The sequence below is a fragment of the Phyllostomus hastatus genome, unplaced genomic scaffold, assembly GCF_019186645.2.
Source record: "Phyllostomus hastatus isolate PE091 unplaced genomic scaffold, TTU_PhHast_1.1 phas_contig_38, whole genome shotgun sequence".
NCBI classification, from domain to species: domain Eukaryota; kingdom Metazoa; phylum Chordata; class Mammalia; order Chiroptera; family Phyllostomidae; genus Phyllostomus; species Phyllostomus hastatus.
The window spans coordinates 9,469,920-9,489,690 of record NW_025333869.1 but is presented as its reverse complement, the minus strand read 5'-3'; the positions used below and the strand labels follow the sequence as shown (position 1 = coordinate 9,489,690).

Sequence of the window (19,771 nt, the reverse complement as noted above, 5' to 3'; positions counted from 1 at the left end):
CATGAAAAGATGCTCAATATCACTAGCTATCAGAGAGATGCAAATTAAAACTACAATGAGATACCACTTTACAGCAGTCAGAATGGCCATCATAAACAAAGCAACAAACAAGTTTTGGAGAGGTTGTGGTGAAAAGGGGACCCTTACACTGTTGGTGGGATTACAGACTGGTACAGCCACTATGGAAAACAATATGGAATTTTCTCAGAAAACAAAATGGATCTGCCTTTTGACCCAGCAATTCCACTGCTAGGATTATATCCTAAGAACCCTGAACCACCAATCCAAAAGAACCTATGCACCCCAATGTTCATAACAGCACAATTTACAATAGCCAAATGTTGGAAGAAACCTAGATGCTCATCAGTAAATGAATGGATCCAAAAACCATGGTACATTTACACAGTGGAATTCTATGCGGCAGAAAGAAAGGAGCTCCTACCCTTTTCAACAGCATGGATGCAACCGGAAAGTATTATGCTAAATGAAATAAGCCAGGCAGTGAAAGACAAATACCATATGATGGCACCTTTGACACAAACCTAAACAAAACAAAGGGACAATCAAAATGTAACCAAAGACACTGAAATAAAGAACAGTCTGACAGAGTTCAGACGGTAGAGGGGAGTGAATTTCAGGGGAATTTCAGGGGAAAGGGGGAAGGGTTTACAGGAATGAGTATAAGGACACATGGATAAAAACTAGGGGCGGTTGGAAATGGGAGGGAGGAAGGGAGGGTTGGGTGCGTGGGTTGCGATGGGAGTAAAAGATAGAAAATTGTACTGCAACAACAATTTAAATAAAATTTTTAAAAAATAAATTGAATCATGCAGCAGATTCTTGAAAAAAAAGAAAAGAAATGCACGATACTTCTTTACACCTTAAAATCCCTGGATGTCACAGTGGGGCCCATTCATGTTTTTCATGATAGTACAGGACCATAAATATGACTGTGCAAGCTGCAGCGATGCAAAAAAATGTTTTTAAACAAGGGTACAAGTTATGATTACTTCATAATCCTTAAAAATGTTTTCAAAAAATGTTTTCAAAACATCAGAAACCTCTGTTGTTTGCTAATCTAAGAAAAGTGTAAATATAGCAGAATAATATTAATTTAGCACACTGGAATTTAAAACATTGGAAACCAAAGCAATTATTTTGTTAAAAAAAAAAACTTATCAAGAGTAGTCTGAACAGTGTCTGCCTTTTCTTTTCATCACATGACTAACAACACAGGCTGAGCATTTCCATGTCTTGAACTATCATACTTCCTTCCTAGTTTGGATCAGTTCCCACCATTTTATCCTTTGCACTTTCACTGTTGTGGAACAGCACCTTGAGTTCTTTTATTGTGAAGGTTTTGCCACCCCTACTTCCTTTAGGACACATTTATCCTTTCTGTCACAAATATTTTCCTCATTTATGCCAATAAATTCCCCTTTAACAAGTTCTGGCTTCATATATGGAGTATCTTCAGTGGTGGCTATGCTAACATTTTCCTGGTCAGCTATTTCTTCTATAACTCTATTTACATTCTCTTAGAATTTTACTTCCACTGTTATCACTTTTCCCTTTTTTGATGCAATTTCATCTTTTTTGTGAATTCCTTCTTTTGATTCTTTAAAACATTTTATTTACTTATTTTTAAGATTTTATGTATTTATTTTTAGAGAGAGGGGAAGGGAGGGAGAAGGAGAGGGAGAGAAACATCAATGTGTTGTTGCTTCTTGCATGCCCTTTACTGGGGACCTGGCCAAACCCAGGCATGTGCCCTGACTGAGAATCAAACTGGTGGCCCTTTTGTTTGCAGCCTGCACTCAATCCACTGAGCTACACCAGCCAGGGCTCCTTCTTTTGATTATCCATATCCAGTAAAATGTTATATCATTTTATCATTGAAAGATAAGGAGGCAACAACAGCTGCATACTTTGCTGTCTGTATGTGAGCTGAATTATCAGCACAGAGTGACAACTGCTGACATATTTGAAAAGAAGTGACATGATTAATTACTGATCATGATGCACATCTGTTACATAGTGCTTTGTGGACAGAAAGTTAGGAATGAATTTATGCTTTATGTAATTACTCGTAGTTAATATGTCATGATTACTGAAATTTCAATTGCGTTGTTGAGGGGTGGTTGATATTTAACTAAACACAGTAACTGAAATTTGTGCATACTGGAGCCATGCAAAGTGAGGACTGCCTGTACTTGCAGTGTCCCAAAATGCGTAAAATTCCCATTTAGTGTACTTAGCATTGGAAGAGGAAGGAAAATTAGTTAATTCTTTGGCTTTCTTGGTTTCTTCAGAAACCTCCTCTATTAATTCCAATAACTGTGATGAAGAAATCAAAGAAATATTCTTTGATTGCCACTTACGTAGGCTTATTTTAAATTAAATTACCCTGTGGCAGGTAGATAAATCAGTGAATTTCAGAATAGAACTTGGTTGAGTAATATTTGATATTCTTTTAAGATAAAATCAAAGTTTTATATAATTCTCCATAGTTTTAATCATTTAACTTTACTTTTTCATATCTTTGCATATTTTTAGTTGTTGCTTTTCTTATACTCAGAATAAAAAAGCCAGATCAAATGTTAAGTATACCCAATATCCTAAGATGAGTTTCTTCTACTCCCAAGAGGCTCATTTTAAAGGCCTGCTTGCATTTAGTCTCCTGGAGGGATAATGACAAATGTAGGGATACAAATTATACAACTGGACCTCTAACCTCTTTTTGGCATTATCTCTTAAAATGTCTAATAATGGTTCATCTAATTTCAGAAATATTCATTTCTGCAGTCTCTATATCAAAGATAGCAGAATAATCTTGTGAAGGTACTCATTACTTTTACAATCATAGAGTTTTTTGACATATTTATTCAGTGATGGCGATAACTATGTTCTACTTTGATTTTTATAATAACCACTTCAAGTCTAGTGGAAGAAACAGGAACATAAATATATAATTCAAATATAGGTTGGTAAGTGGCAGAGGGTAGTCACAAAATGGTGCAGACTATTAGAGAAACACCAAACCTAGCTTTGAGGAAAATAAGGAAGGTCTGGCAGAGCTACTTCTGAGAGACTGCAGGAATTACCTTAGCAAAGAAGGGAGGATGGATGGTTCTTGCAAGAACCTCAGGTTCAAAGACTTAGAGACAAGATAAAAAGAATGATGTAGCCCTGGCTGGTGTAGCTCAGTGGATTGAGTGCAGACTGCAAACCAAAGTATCGCAGGTTCAATTCCCAGTCAGGGCACATGCCTGGGTTGCAGGCCATGACCCCCAGCCAACCACACATTGATGTTTCTCTCTCTCTCTCTTTTCCCCTCCCTTCCCTCTCTAAAAACAAATAAATTAAATTTTTAAAAAAGAATGCTATAAAAAAAAGAATGATGTATTCGAGAAACCAGAAGAAGTCCTATGGGACTTCTAATGGGAGAGCTGAAGCTGGAGAGGTAAAATCTAAGCCACACTAAAGACCTTTACCATGATAGAAACAGAGAAGCAAAGAACTTTTTACATAAGAGTAAAATGTTGTGATTTGCATTTTAAGAAAATCATTTCAGTAGCTGCTGTTAGTAGATGAGATAGAGGCAGTGAAGAAGACAGAGACCAGCTGAGACATGAAACAGGCTCAATGTTTAAGTTATCAGCAGTGGGAATTGAGAGATTTGAGAGGATTCTAGAGGGATTAAGGAAATAGAATCAAAGAGCATTGTGACTACTTTTGGATATTCCAGGTGACTCAGTTTCCTAGTTTGGACAACTGGGTGGTTGCATTAAATAAGATATATAATAAAGGAGGAAGGTCAAATTGGAGAGAAAAATTATAATTAATTTGGAAATTTTTTGACTTTGAAAGGAATGTAAGGCCTAGAATGAGATTGCCTAAGATTAGAACTGTGCTGTGTTTTGTTTCTGCCCTTTGGATGGCCTGCGGCAGTTAAATCTTGTAAGCAATCAACCAGGTGGGGAGGGCAATGGCATTAGTATCACTCAGCACAGGGAAGCAATGTGCAGGACTCTATGGAGACAATCAAAGTGTAGCCTCCTGTTGGATAATATATTGACAGTTTTATTGTCTAGGACAAAGAATATAAATAGCCCCATTCTAATCATGTGTCTGAATGAAATGGCTAGGGAAGGTGGTCAGGGCTTGTTGAACCAAAAGTGACAGATGTCTTAAAGTATTAGACTATATTTTAGATGGTCCATGGCCATAGAAGTAACAACAAATGAATAAAAACAAAGTTGAAGGACTTCTGTAAATAATCCTGTGCCAGTTTCTGGAAGAAGTACCTAGAATAGGAGACTTGACCTTTTAGCTGCCAGGGGTGTCCAACCTTTTGTCATCTCTGGGCCACACCAGAAGATAAAGAGTTGTCTTGGGCCACACATTAAATACATTGTAACATGTAATCACAAAAGAATCCTCATAATGTTTTAAATAAATTTATTATTTGTATTGGACCACATTCATAGCCATTCTGGATTGTATATGGCCTGCAGGCCACAGGTTGGACACCCCTGTAGCATGTCCAAAAAATATGCCCCAGTTGCTGACTACTAAAGCGCCTCACCAGGATCACAGGTCAAAATGCCTAACATTAAAAGCCATACAACCCACTTCTTACCTTTTCCCAAATGTAAACAAGAAAATAATCAAAACCATTTTTAGCTTACATGGAAGAATATCTTGATATCTGTTTTTGTCTCTGTTGCATCGTTCATTGCCAGAGTTGTATTCACAAGGCAGATTCTTATATTCTAAAGCCTTTAAAGGTAAGAAATATAAGTCATATATTTAATATAACAAAAAACACCTGCCTTTGTTTAGTGTTCATGATCCTTAACACTCTATGTGACATGACCTTATGTTAAATGTTGTATGATAAGTGGAGAAATCAAACCCCATTTAAAAAGTACTATATAAAGATCTCAAATTTGATATGTCAATCAACTAGTTCCTTGATGAAGAAATGTTAAACTCTTATAGATTCTTTTCTTGCTTGAACTTCATTACTCTTCAATTTTCCTTAAAAGAATAGCCAATACAGAATATTTATTTCTTAAGACCTCTCCATAAATCTACCATTTTATAGACAAAAAAAATAGAATAACAGCAACAAAAATATATAAACATTTAAACAAAACATATAAATAATCTCAAAGTTTATTCCTTACCCCATAAAGAAATTACAGCTAGGACACCAATTAAAGAATTCTTCCTTTCAAAAAAATTATCTGCCAAATGTAAATTCAATAAACATTTATTGAATGTTCAGTATGTACTTAGCAGTCTTCTAGATATTAACGTACAGAAATGAATCTCAATCTAAAAATGGCTTCACCCTAAAGGAGTTAAAGAGAAGCTAGAGAGATGGACATGTGAACAATGTACAAAGATACCAGTATAAATGACACCACCAGATTGTACCTGAAGGTATGGGAAAGTTCCTAGAAAGTCTGTGTGTGTGTGTGTGTGTGTGTGTGTGTGTGTGTGTGTGCACGTGCATGCACGCTTGCACGTGCGTGTGTATGTAAGGAAAGAAGAGCGAAGTGACTGGCTATCATTCCAGGTTAAAAGACAGGAATAAAGGCATGGAGGCATAGGTGTTCTCTCAGGGAAACAGTGAAAAATATGTAACAAGAGCACCAAGCACGCGACCTAGCCCAAAGGAAACTATAACTACCTGGAAGGCCTTGTTTCATAAAGGCCTTCAAAAGAAATTGTGATATATCTAGTCCTACTCTATAGAATATTGATGGATAAAGCCTTAAAGCCTTCATGTTTTAAAAGTTCTTCAGTAACTCTTAGCTGCCAACTTGGCACCACTGGTCTATAAATAGGTACTGGCAACTCCTGCAATGGGGAATGAGGAAAAAAATTTGTAGGAAGATGGGAAGAATTTTGTAAAATAAGATTAATCAGGAAAGACCAGAATTAACAGATGGTAAAAAATAATATAAAGCTATGCTAATTAAAACAATTTGGTACCAGTCTATGAATAAACAAATGAATGGAAAAAGACCGAGAACAAATTAAAATGTATGTAGGACTTCAGTAGATGATAAAACTGGCATTTTACATCACTGAAGAGAAGTTTCCAGAGAATCCTTGGACTATTAGGTAGCTATATAATGCTGGATCCCTACCAAATACCTTATAATGAATTAAATTCTAGCTAGATCAAAGATTTACATTTTAAAAATCATCAAAATATTAGGAAAAAACATGAAATTATTACAACCCTAAAGTGAAAGTGGAATTCATAAAAGACACAGAAAACCCTGAAGCCCAGAAAGAAAACCTTGCCATATGTGACAATTAAAAATTAGTTATTTTTTCTTAGTAAATATGTGCACACACATGTGTATAATGCAAACATCAAATTGGAAAAGTTTACCATATATAACACATACAAAAGGGATAATTTACTCATGTAAAGACTTATTAATGGATGAGTAAAAGAATAAGTAAAATATTGGGCAGAGAATTGGAACTAGCAGTGCACTAAAAATAAACATGAAAGGCTTAATGAAAAGCACATGGAAAGCTATTCCTTTGTTCTCAAATAAAGAACTGCCAATTATATCGTCAATAAGGAATCATTTGTCATTTAAGAAATGAGCAAATATCTAAAAATTTGATAACACAAAATATTGTTTGCCTTTCTTTCTAGGAATTTGTTCTAAAGAATATGTACACATATGCACAGGCATATGAAGAAGGGTGAATGTTGTTCAGAATAGTCAAAACAAGAATAATCTAAATATCCATCATAGGTGACTATTTAAAGATCTTTATTCAGATAACAACCATGCAGCACAAAAAGAATGAGCTAGAACTATATGTGCTGATAATATATTTGGGAATTATTTCTTATGTGGAAAATGTTTTAAAAGGAAAGGAAGGGTAGAAAAGTAAGTAAAGTATATGCTAACAATTTTCCTATTAGTCTATATGAGAAACTTACTAGTGGAAAGGGGGCCTAAAACAAGTCAAGGGAGAAGAAGGAGATTTTATCCATTTTATAATCTTTTATGCTATTTGACTTTTTTTTTACCAGGTACACCTATAAATTCTAAAACAAACTTAATATTTAAAAATAAATGTAATTTAATGGGGGAAAGATGGGGAAGGGTCAAATCAAGGAAAATGTATAAGAACCCATGGACAAGGACAATGGGCAGAGAAGATTGAATGTGGAAGAAGGGGGATAGGTAGGGCAGGGGAGAGATATGGGGGAAATGGGGACAACTGTAATTGAACAACAACAAAAAATTTAAAAATAAAATGAATGTAATTTAAAAAAAAATGTATGTACTCAATCTTAAAAAAAAAAGAAAAGAAACCCTCTGATACAGATGTGGAAAAAGAAATAACATATAGACTTTTGTTAAGACTAAAATATTTACCATAAATTCCTGGATGATTTCATGTTCTTCTACTTTTTTCTGAAGCATTTTAAAACAATCCTTGATAGCTGATTTCTCATGAAAACTGAATATTAATGGCTGAACCTGAGCCAACTGAGCTAACTCCCTTTCAGAAACAATTTGTATACCTAAGAGAGAGAAAAATTCACATTTGTAACTTATTTGTATGTATGTAAAGGGAGATTTTATTGTTGTTGTTGCTGTTTTCTCCTAAATAAAGGCACAGTCACTTAAGGATTAATGGAAGTTTATTTTTTCAGGGGTGAAGCGTCTATTACTTTGAAAGAAAGTATCCTTGTTTTGGAAAAATTGTAACTATGTACCTTGCAATTACATAAAACCCATGGTTCTTGGAGAAAACTATAAGTGCTGTAAGCATAACAGATGCACTAGACCTGCACTGTAAGTGCTCTGTTGTGCAATGTGAATTGGGCCTATGTACTGACAATTACATCAAAGCAAGCATGCACAAGATCTGTACAGGAAAAGAGAGAACCTTTTCCTTCCTGGAACCAAGTGTTTGCAAGTCTGAGGTTAAAGGATGTGGAGAGTCTAACACACTCTTCCTTCTACAACAAATCAAGCACACATATATACATGTGCACATACATGTACACATGTACAACACAAATGAATAAAGAGGATCTATATGATGTGATCAATAAAGCTAAAAATAGATATATAATATTATAATTACATATATATTATATAGTTACACACTTAGAATACAATAGTTTCTATTTAATAGTACACATAGAAATTTCTTTTTTAAATGACGATCTTTTAGATCATGTTGACAGTCTAGATTCCACATATATGAAATTTTATAGATTTTATAGATTTACTTCACAAATCACTTTTGACATGCTTGATCATCATAGCACCTACTCCTGCACAAATCTTTTTCTTTGCATTTCAGTTGTGTTTTTAACCTTTCTTGAAATAATAAAGCATAATATGCCAAAATGTTATGTATTTTCTCCCATCTTCAATATTAAAATGGTTGCAAAAAATTTACCAATTTTGATGTTTTTTTAATGCACACTGACAGCTGTCACAGTAAAATCTAACAAAATTTTTTTTGTTTGAATGAATTTAAAGACAACTAAGTACTCCTACAGCATCTTATGGAAAAAAACTAAACAAACTTTTCATCCAACCCTAATAAAATCAAGTTAATACCAGCAAAAAGTATATTAGAAGCAATTAAGCAGAATAATGGGCATTTAAAAATATGGAAATTTCTGAAAACCTGCACAGTATTGGTAAACTCATCTTTTCTTGGAATACTACTACACCTAAAAGCTTTCTGTAAGGTTGGGAGTGAGGGATTTTGGATTGAGAGAGACATTCACAGAAATCTTAAAATTTTTCACAGATATCTCTAACTGTAGTATGAGATGAGGTCTAGGAAGCTCAGAAGGAGAGATAAAATACCCACAAGAGCAGAAGCCACTTTGTCATCTTTGACGCCCAACAGAAAAACACTTAGAGCTTTTCATTGTATTCTAGCCTTGCTGGGGGAAAAGAAAACGTTGAGCAAAGGCAGAAAGGAAAGAAAAGACAAGGTAGAATGATTGCAATGGACACTGTTGTTGACTCCTCAACACTGATTCTACCCTGATGGTTAGTTAAAGCCTTTTGTGATCATTCCACAACAATTTATTTGCCAGTGAACAATTCAGGAATAGGTAGGTGATTCGGGCCAGTCAGAAGCAAGGAGAAGTTTATTCAGGGCTAATGGGCAAGAGAATCTAGCCTCTGTCCCACTTCCATCCCCTGCCTAGACTTAAGCACAGAAACATACGGCCCTGATTATCATAGGCAGCCCTATTGTGGCCATAAAAAGAATGAGCTGAGTATAGCAAATATGAAAAAAATAAAGAATTTATGTTCTTGATAAGATCACTGAGCAACTAATCATAGTGAACCTGGCACAGCTCCTACCTCTGATCTCCATTATAGAAAAAAATATATTTCTTTATTGTTAACATCATTTTGAATTTGTTTTCTTTTTATTGCAGCCTGGTTGAAGTATTCCAACAATCTGTATAGGTCAGGCTTCACTGTAGGTAATGTAAACCATTACAGAGAGATGTTATCTAGCTAGCTAGTGCTGACAACATCACTGGGTGGGTTTAAAGATCATGTGTTTCCCCTATTATGACCCAAAAATAACACTATAGAATAGTCTGACATGAAAAGTGCTACCTTTGCCAGGAGGAGGAATCTGAGGAAGCTGGACACTACAGCTCTAACTCCTGTTTCCTGGATGACACTACCTTAGCAACTATGGAGAACTTAAAAATTTACCACCACAGCCATTGGCTCTAGTAATGTGCCACCTTAGCTGCAATGAAGCACCAGAAATGCTGTGCCTGCTATAGTGTGCACCAGCAACATAGATGCTTCTCTACACATTTAAGTCTTGGCTAAGTGCATATGATTGGTCAAACCATATCTATCAGGATGTCAGAAATGCAATTTTTTTGTTTTCCTGCCTGAGTCATACAGGCAGGTACATGAGGTAGAGGGTATATTGAATCCTGAGTAAGCTGATCTACAACATGTGTGACAAAGCAATTCAACCACATCCTTTCAGTTTTCTGCTCCTTGTCCTTCATCCTTTGGCACATGTCATTGTCCTTGGGCAAAATCCAGCTGTTAAAATGTCATTCACATAAAGAAAGATTTTAAATTCAAGTTAAATGGAATGAGAGTCAAGAAGAATTCATTCATGCTTAATTAGCAAAATCAAACAGATGTAGAACTAAACATGTTACTGAACAAGATGGAAATAAAACATGAGGTGTGGAAAATAATGAGAAATGCAATACAGCATGCAACATATTTAAGCCATTCTGAATGAAACATAAATTGTAGCTACACCACCTTAGAAATAAGTAATAAGAATATGAATTATTTAGAATAATAAGACAAAATGAGATAAAAACAACAGAATAAGGTGAAAATTTTATACATGTAATAAAATAAATTAAAGGTCAAAAGTACATGATTATAGAACTAATAATTAAATTAAATACTGTAATCAATAAAGTAGACAAAAATTAACTTATTTATAGGACAAAGATGTGTGTATAAATTAATGAAAAAAAGAAAAGGGGGGAAAACTAAAGATAATGCATATAAAGACCTCATCAGAAGCTCAGAAGAAAAACTAGAGACAAGGTGTGGAACTCAGGAAACCCTCCTTCGTGGTGCAAACTTGAACAGGGGAACAGCAGCTTCTGCAGGAAAGGCATGAAGCCCCAGCCAATTGCTTTCCTCCTATCTTCCTTAGGAATCAAAAGCATAATAAGTTGGAAAACTACCCTTTTTTCCAAACCCTATTACCCTCAAAATATAGGTTAAGACCTTCAACATTGGGGATAGAGAAGGTAGAAAAGCATACTGGGCTCTGACCATAACATATCTTCTACCCTTGAAGAAAGGGCAGAATAACTGAGGAGGCACCATCCCAGGGACATGTACACAAATAAGGTTGATCAAGGACAACAGAGCATGCTACTCCTATCTACAACCAAATCAGCAAGCAACAGAATTACAAGTAAGAGCATTATATTATTAAGGAAAGGACCAGACCATGAATAGAAATTTTATCTTAGGTGCAGGTACAATGGGGAGACCTAAAGTAAAGGGTAGAAAAAACATTGAAGTAAACCATCTGGCATGCCATATTCCATTCTAAGCACAAGGTAACAGTACCAGAATCTGAAAATGGTGGTGCACTGAGAGTTATGAAAGCACCATAAAAACCCAAACCCTGCTCAACTCCTAACTAACTTGATTCAACTCCTTACACTGAAGGCCTACTCATTCCTATTTACCTCAGTCTCTAGAACATAAGATCTGGGTTTCAACAACAAGAACAAAAATTATATGGAACACAAAGAAGCAATAAAAAACAAAATAAAACTCGTAGGAAACAAAGCAATCAGCAGAACCAGAAGAGGTATGATATAAGTGTTAAAATTATCAGACATTTAATTTAAAATATGATCAATGATTAAAGGCTTTAGTGGAAAAAGTGGACTACATGTATGAACAAATGGGGAATTGTATCAGAGATATGGGAAAATGCTAAAAGTGAAAAACACTGTAATAGAAGTAAAGAATTCTACCAATGGGCTCATCAATAGGCTTGATGGCAGAAAGAAAAGAATCAGGAAACTGAAAAATAGGTCAATAGGTATTACCCAAAGTGAAAGAGAAAAAGAGTGTGGGAGGGGAAGGCACAGAGAGATCACCCAAGAGCTACAGGTATATATCAAACAGACTAATATTTCTGTAATTGGAATCCCAAAATTGGGAGAATTGGAGGTGGAGGGGGGAAAGCAAGAGAGTGAAACAGAGAAAGAGAGAGAGAGAGTATTTGAAATGATAATGGTTGGGGATTTTCCAAAATGAATGAAAGATACCAAGTCTCAAATCCCAAAGCTCAAATAAAAAAAAATATAAGTCAGAAGACAAACCAGAATCCTATAGCCAACAAAAGTATCTTTCTGAACAAATGAAGGAGAAACAAACACTTTTATAGACAAACAAAAAGTGACAGAAGTCATTAGCAGCAAACTTGCACTGTAAGAAATGCTCAGCGAAGAACTTCAGGCAGAAGGGATATCTTACAGAACAGGAAAATAAATGAATACAAAGAAATGAATAGTTCCAAACCTTCCATAAATGCAATTTTTTAAAAATCTTTACCTCTCTGGAGAATAACAGACTATTTAACACAAAAATATTAAATATGTATTTTAGGATTATTGTTATGTGAAATTGAAATATTTTGTGACAAATGCACAAAAGATGAAAGGGAGAAATTAGGACAGTATTGTAATTAGGAAGACAGTACATCATTTGAAGTGATATACTGTTATTTGAAGAACAGAAAAAATAGATTGTGAAAAATTTTAAATGTATATTGTAAATTCTAGAGTAAGCAAGAAAATGTATTTAAAAGAAGTGTAAATAAGACAACTAGGAAGATAAAATGAAATCACAGAATCATCTAAGGCAGAAAAATAGGAAAAAAGATTTAAAAATAAAGGTAGTAAATTGATAATAATTAGCAAATGATAAAGTTAAATCTAAGAAGGTATATATAAAGGCATTGAGAACAGACACTTCTCCAAGGATATACGGAGGATCCAGAGACACATGAAAAGATGCTCAGTATCGCTAGCTATCAGAGAGATGCAAATTAAAACCACAATGTGATGCGACTTCACACCAGTCAGAATGGCCATTATAAAAAAAGCAATGAACAACAAGTGTCTGAGAGGTTGTGGAGAAAAGGGGACCCTATGCATTGTTGGTGAAATTGCAGACTGGTGCAACTACTATGGAAAACAGTATGGAATTTTCTCAGAAAACTAAAAATGGATCTGCCTTTTGACCCAGTAATTCCACTGCTAGGATTATATCCTAAGAACCCTGAAATACCAATCCAAAAGAATCTATGCACTGCAATGTTCATAGCAGCACAATTTACAATAGCCAAATGTTGGAAGCAACCTAGATGCCCATCAGTAAATGAATGGATCAAAAAACTATTGTACATATACACAGTGGAATTCTATGCAGCAGAAAGAAAGAAGGAGCTCCCACCCTTTGCAACAGCATGGATGGAACTGGAAAGCAGATTGCTAAGTGAAATAAGCCAGGCAGTGAAAGACAAATACCACATGATTTCACTTTTAACAGGAATCTAATAAACAAAACAAACAAACAAGCTAAAATAAAACCAAAGACATTGAAATAGAGGACAGGCTGACAGTGACCAGAGGGGAGATGGGAGGGAATTTCATGGGAAGGGAGGAAGGGTTTGAAGAAACTAGTATAAAGGACACATGGACAATAATAAAGGGTGATGGAGATGGGAGAGAGAAAAAGAGGACTGGCAGGTGGGCTGGGATGGCGGTAAAGGGTAGAAAACTGTACTTGTACAACAATTAAAATTAAAAAAATAAATACACCAATTAAAAGACAGATATTGGGACAGTGGGTGAAAAAATAGACCCAACCATACAATGCCTACAAAAAAACACTTTAAATACAAAAACATAGGCAAGTTAAAAGTAAAAAGATGGAAAATATGTTGATAGGATCACCAATAAAGTGAATGTGGAGTGGTTATATTAATATCAGAGAATATATTAACAACAAAGCACACTTCAGAAGAAAAACATTACAGCGATAAAAAGTCAATACTGGGAGACAGAAAGGATGAATAGTGGAGCAAAGAGTATTTTTAGGGCAGTGAAACTATTCTATTTGCAACTGTAATAGTGGATATATGTCATTATAGATTTTGTCCAAATTCATAGAATGAACAACACCAAGAGTGAACCCTAGTGTAAACTGTGGGCTCTGGGTGGAAGTGCCTGAGTACAGGTTCATCAACTATCACAAATGTACCACTCTGGTAAGGGATATTGATAGCGGTGGAGAATGTGCATGTGTGCAGACAGGGAGTATATGGAAAATCTCTGTACCTTCTGCTCAATTTTGCTCTGAATGTAAAACTGCTTTAAAAATAAAATTCATATTTAAAAAAGTTCATTACTAATGATAAATGATCAATTTACAGAGAAGACAACAATGCTAAATGTGTATACACCTAACAGAATTTCAAAATACATAAAGACTGATAGTGTTGAAAACATACGCAGGAAAATTCACAATTGTAATTGAAGACTTCAGTGCTCTTCAGTCAGGAATCAATGGAATGAGCTAAAAAACTGGACTTGACCTAACTGACCTTTATAAAACACTCCTTCCAAAAACAAAATAAAAATTATTCTCTATTATGCATGGAATCTTCACTGCATAGACCATATTCTAGGCCAAAAATCAAAACTTAATAAATGAAAAGGAATTAATATAAAGTATGTTCTTGGACCATAATGAGATTAAACTTTCCAAATATTTGGAAATCAATATTTTCAATAACATATCTGGAAAATTAATAACACATCTGGAAAATCCTCTAATGCTTGGAAAGTAAAAAGCATACTTCTAAATAACCCATGGATTAAAGGAAAGGTCATAAGAGAAATTAGAAAATGTCTTTTAAATATACTTTTTTGTAGAATAGATTTATATTTATTTAAAAATTAGTAGAGAGTACAGAGTTCCTATGTACCCCATGCTATTGTTTTCCCTATTATTAATATCTTACGTTAGGATAGTACATTTGTTATAATTAATAAACCAATATTAATATTAAGTACAGTGAACCTAATAAGGTAAAAGAATACATACCCAATATCCAAAATCAATCATAGTTCTCTATATCAGCAATGAACAATAGAAATTATTTTTTCAAAATCTCACAATAGCACCAAAACTTATGAAATACTTAAACAAAAAATCTAATGATTTGTATAAGATCTATATATTTATAACTACAAAACACTACTAGTGATGAAAGAAATCAATGCAAACCTAAACAGAATGAGAAATGCTTCCATCAGGGGACATCATAATGATCCCATTGAGCTGGAAGCTAAGGTTGCCACCAGGCCATTTTGGGCTCTTCATGCTACTGAATTGACAGTTTACTATGTTTGATTTGACTAACTGTAATTATCAAGGGGAAATTGCACTCTTCCTAAACAATAAGGGTAAGAAGGAGTATGTCTAGAATGCAGGTGATTTTCTAGAGTTCCACTAAAGTGATTAAAGTCAATGGAAAACTACAAAAATGTAATTCAGGCATGACTGCTTCTAACTCAGACCTGTCAGGAATGAAGGTTTATGTTACTTACCAGACAAGGAACTACAACCAACCGAGGTGCCTAATGAGAGGAAAGAGAACATAGAATGGGTAGGAAAGGAGGCAGTTATAGACACCAGATACAACCATGTGACCAGCTGCACAAACAAGGAATACTAGTTATGAGCATTTCTTCCTTTTTCAGTTTTCATATACATTCATATATACACACATACACCATATATTTTTGTTTTCTTTTATAGGACATTAAGGGGGAGTGTCAATTGGCTGAAGAAAAGAGAACATCCCTAAAACATTTAAAAAGGGATTTTGTCCCTGCCTGGCTAGCTCAGTTAGATAGAGCATTGTCTCAATATGTCAAGGTTATGGGTTCAATCCCTGGTCAAGGCACATACATGAATCAAATAGTGAGTGCATAAGTAAGTAGAACAACAAATCAATCTGTTTCTCTCTCTAAAAAAATCAATAAATAAAAAAAGAGAAAGAGACTTTGTGACCTATTTTGGAGATGGGGGTAAGAGTGTGTTTTTAGTTGCACACAAGATAGTGTATCATCATTGATTGCAGTATAATTCTGGGGGTTTTTTGGAAAGACACAAGTCATTTATTTTTAATGGCAAATTTAAAAATTATGTATGTGGTCCTATCTAATAGTTACCTATGATTTCCAGATATTTAAATGTTGGAGATCTTACAATGAGTAAATTCCTGTTTTCACTGTATTCCCAAGCCATGAAAGTCCCTGCACTTCATTTATTTATGTTTTGTCTTCTTTTGAAAAATGGAATTTTTGTCCTGGGTGGCTTAGCTCAGTGGATTGAGCGCAGGCTGCGAACCAAAATGTCGCAGGTTCAATTCCCAGTCAGAGTACATGCCTGGGTTGCAGACTATGACCCCCAGCAACTGCACATTGATGTTTCTCTCTCTTTCTCTATCTCCCTCCATTCCCTCTCTAAAAATAAATAAATGAAATCTTTTAAAAATGGATTTTTAAAATCATCTAAATACAATATTTTAAAGACTCCTATTAATGGAGATACCTTACAGTGCAAGATTTAAAATAAATATCATACTGTTCATCTGTTACTCATTGGTAATTCTTATTTACTTCTTTCCTTCACTCTGCCCTTCTTTTTCTATTTTTTTTATTGTTGAAGTAAGTTGTATCCATTTTCCCACCACCACTGCCACATCTACCTATCCCCACCTCCCACCCTCAATCCTACTCTCCTTTAACTTTCTCCATGTGTCCTCTATACATGTGCCTTGATGACCCTTCCTCTCCACCGTCCCCCCCCGCCCATTATCTTCTTCCTTCTCTGCTCTGGTTACTTTCAGTTTGTTGTTTATTTCAATGTCTCTGGAAATATTTTGCTTGCTCGTTTTGTAGATTAGGTTCCACTTATAGGTGATCATATGATATTTGTCTTTCACTGCCCAGATTATTTCACTTAGCATAATGTTCCCCATTCCATCCATACTATCTTGAAGAGTAGAAGCTCCTTCTATCTTTCTGCAGTATTCCATTGTGTAAATGTACCATACTTTTTGGATCCATTCATTTACTGATGGGCACCTAGGTTGCTTCCAACACTTGGCTATTGTAAGTTGTGCTGCCATGAACATTGGGGTGCAAGGGTGCTTTTGAATTGGTGTTTCAGGGTTCTTAGGATACAATCTAAGCAGTGGAATTGCTGGGTCAAAAGGCAGTTCCATTTTTAGTTTTCTGAGGAAATTCCATATATTTTCCACAGTGGTTGTACCAGTCTGCAATCCCACCAACAGTGCACTGGGGCTCCTTTTTCTCCACAACCTCTCCAGCACTTGTTTGTTGCTTTGTTTCTGATGGCCATTCTGACTGGTGTGAAGTGGTATCTCATTGTGGTTTTCATTTGAATCTCTCTGTTGGCTAGTGATGCTGAATACCTTTTCATATGTCTCTGGGCCCTCTATATGTCCTCCTTGGAGAAGTTTCTATTCAGATCTTTTGCCCATTTTTTAAATGGGTTGTTTGTCTTCCTGGAGTGGCGTCGTGTGAGTTCTTTATATATTTTGAGATCAAACCCTTGTCCAAGGTATCATTGGCTAATATATTTTCCCATACAGTTGGTTCTCTTTTCATTTTAATGCTATTTTCTTTAGCCATGCAAAAGCTTTTTAGTTTGATGTGGTCCCATTTGTTTATTCTTTCCTTTATATCCCTTGCTCTAGGGGACATATCAGTGAAAATATTGCTGTGTGGAATATCTGAGGTTTTCCTGCCTATATTGTCCTCTAGGACTTTTATGGTGTAATGACTTATACTTAAGTCTTTTATCCACCTTGAATTTATTTTTTTTGTATGGTGTAAATTGGTGATTGAATTTAATTTTTTTGCATGTAGCTGTCCAGCTCTCCCAATACCATTTGTTGAAGAGGCTATTTTTGCTCCATTTTATGCTTCTGCCTCCTTTGTGAAATATTAATTGAGCACAGAGACTTGGGCTTATTTCTTCACTCTCTATTTTGTTCCATTGGTTTGTGTGTCTGTTCTTATGCCAGTACCGGGCTGTTTTGATTACAGTGGCCTTGTAATATAGGCCTTGTTTGATATCAGGTATTGTGATCCCTCCTACTTTGTTCTTTCTCAAAATTTCTGCAGCTATTTGGGGTTGTTTATGGTTCCACGTATATTCTTGAAATGTTTGTTCTATTCTGTGAAATATGCCATTGGTACTGTAATAGGTATTGCATTGAATCTGTAAGTTGTTTTGGATAGTATGGACATTTTGATGATGTTAATTTTTCTGATCCATGAACACAGTATATGTTTCCATTTGTTTGTGTCTTCCTTGATTTCTTTCTTCAGTGTTGTGCAGTTTTCTGAGTACAGGTCTTTTACCTCCTTGGTTAGGTTTATTCCTAGGTACTTTATTTGTCTTGTTGCTATATCAAATGATATTTTTTCCTTATTTCTGTTTCTGGTATATCATTGTTGATGTACAAAAATGCATTCAATTCCTGAATATTGACTTTGTATCCTGCTGTTTTGCCAAATTGACTTATTATGTCAAGTACTTAATTGGTGGAGTCTATAGGGTTTTCTATGTACACTATCATGCCATCTGCAAACCATGACAGTTTTACTTACTCATTTCCAATTTGTATGCCTTTTATTTATCTTTCTTGTCTGATCACTGTGGCTAGGACTTCTAATACTATATTGAAAATAAATGGTGAAAGTGGACATTCTTGTTTTGTTCCTGATGTTAATGGGAAAGCTTTTAGTTTTTGCTCATTGAGTATGATGCTGGCTGTAGGTTTCTTGTATATAACCTTTACCATGTTGAGGAATGCTCCCCCTACTCCCACTTTCCTGAGTGTTTTTATCATAAATGGATGCTGTACCTTATTAAATGCTCTTTACTCATCTATTGACATGATCATGTGATTTTTTTCTTTCATTTTGTTTATGTGATGTATTATGTTTATTTATTTGCAAATATTGTACTATCCTTGCATCCCCAAAATAAAACCCATTTGATCATGGTGCATGATCTTTTCAATGTATGGCTGGATGTAGTTTACCAATATTGTGTTAAAGATTTTAGCATCTATGTGTATCTGCGATATTGGCCTGTTGTTTTCTTTTTTTGCTGTATCTTTATCTGGTTTTGGGGTTAGGATGATAACTTCATAAAAAAGAGTTTGGGAGTCTCCCCCCTTCTCCAATTTTTTGGAATAGTGTGTGAAGGATAGGGGTTAGCTCTTCCTTAAATATTTTGTAAAATTCTATGAAACCATCTGCTCCAGAGCTTTGTGTGTTGGGATTTTTTTTATTACTCCTTCAAATAACCAGCTGTTATCATTGTGTTCAAGTTTTCTGCTTCTTCTTCAATCAGTTATGGGAAACTCTATTTTTCTAATAAATTGTCTATTTCACCCAGGTTTTCAAATTTCTTGGCATATAGTTGTTCATAGTGATGTGTTACAATCCTTTGTATTTCTATGGTATCAGTTGTAATCTCTCCTTCTTCATCTATGATTGTGTTTATGTTGGTGCTGCTCTATTTTTCTTGAATCTGCTTAAAGGCTTGTCCATTTTGTTTATGTTTTCAAAGAACAAGCTCCTGGATTTATTGGTCCTTGGAATTGTTCTTTTAGTCTCTATGTCATTTAATTCTGCTGTGATCTTGGTTATTTCTTTTTTTCTACTTGCTCTGGGCTGTCTTTGTTGTCGTTCTGCCAGTTCTTGTAGATGTAGAGTTAGGTTGTTTATTCTAAATGTTTCTACCTTTTTAAAGTAGGCCTATATTGCTATGGACTTCCCTCTCAGGATTGCCTTTTCTGCATCCCATCATTTTGGACTGTTGTATGTTCATTTCCCTTTGTTTCCAGAAACTTTTTTATTTCTTCCCTGACTGCATTTTTAACCTATCCATCATTTAATAGCATGCTATTCAATCTCCATGAGTTTGAGTATTTTTGTGTTTTTTCCTTGAGGCTGGTTTCTAGTTGCAGGACCCTGTGATCAGGGAAAGTTTGATATGATTTCAATTTTCTTGAATTTGTTGAGGCTTGTTTT

The 19,771-nt window shown here is 35.0% G+C and overlaps 1 protein-coding gene across 1 annotated transcript in view; it reads right to left on the bottom strand.

Annotated features, from left to right (window-relative positions):
* The window catches only part of PTPN20 (protein tyrosine phosphatase non-receptor type 20), a 178,348-nt gene that overhangs the window by 40,427 nt on the left and 118,150 nt on the right, over positions 1–19,771 (bottom strand). Inside the window, exons 7-8 of the mRNA XM_045842425.1 lie at positions 7,428–7,576; positions 4,692–4,782 (exon numbers count right to left, since the gene is read on the bottom strand). Coding sequence (XP_045698381.1) covers positions 4,692–4,782; positions 7,428–7,576 — 240 coding nt within the window. The remainder of the gene's footprint in view (positions 1–4,691; positions 4,783–7,427; positions 7,577–19,771) is intronic.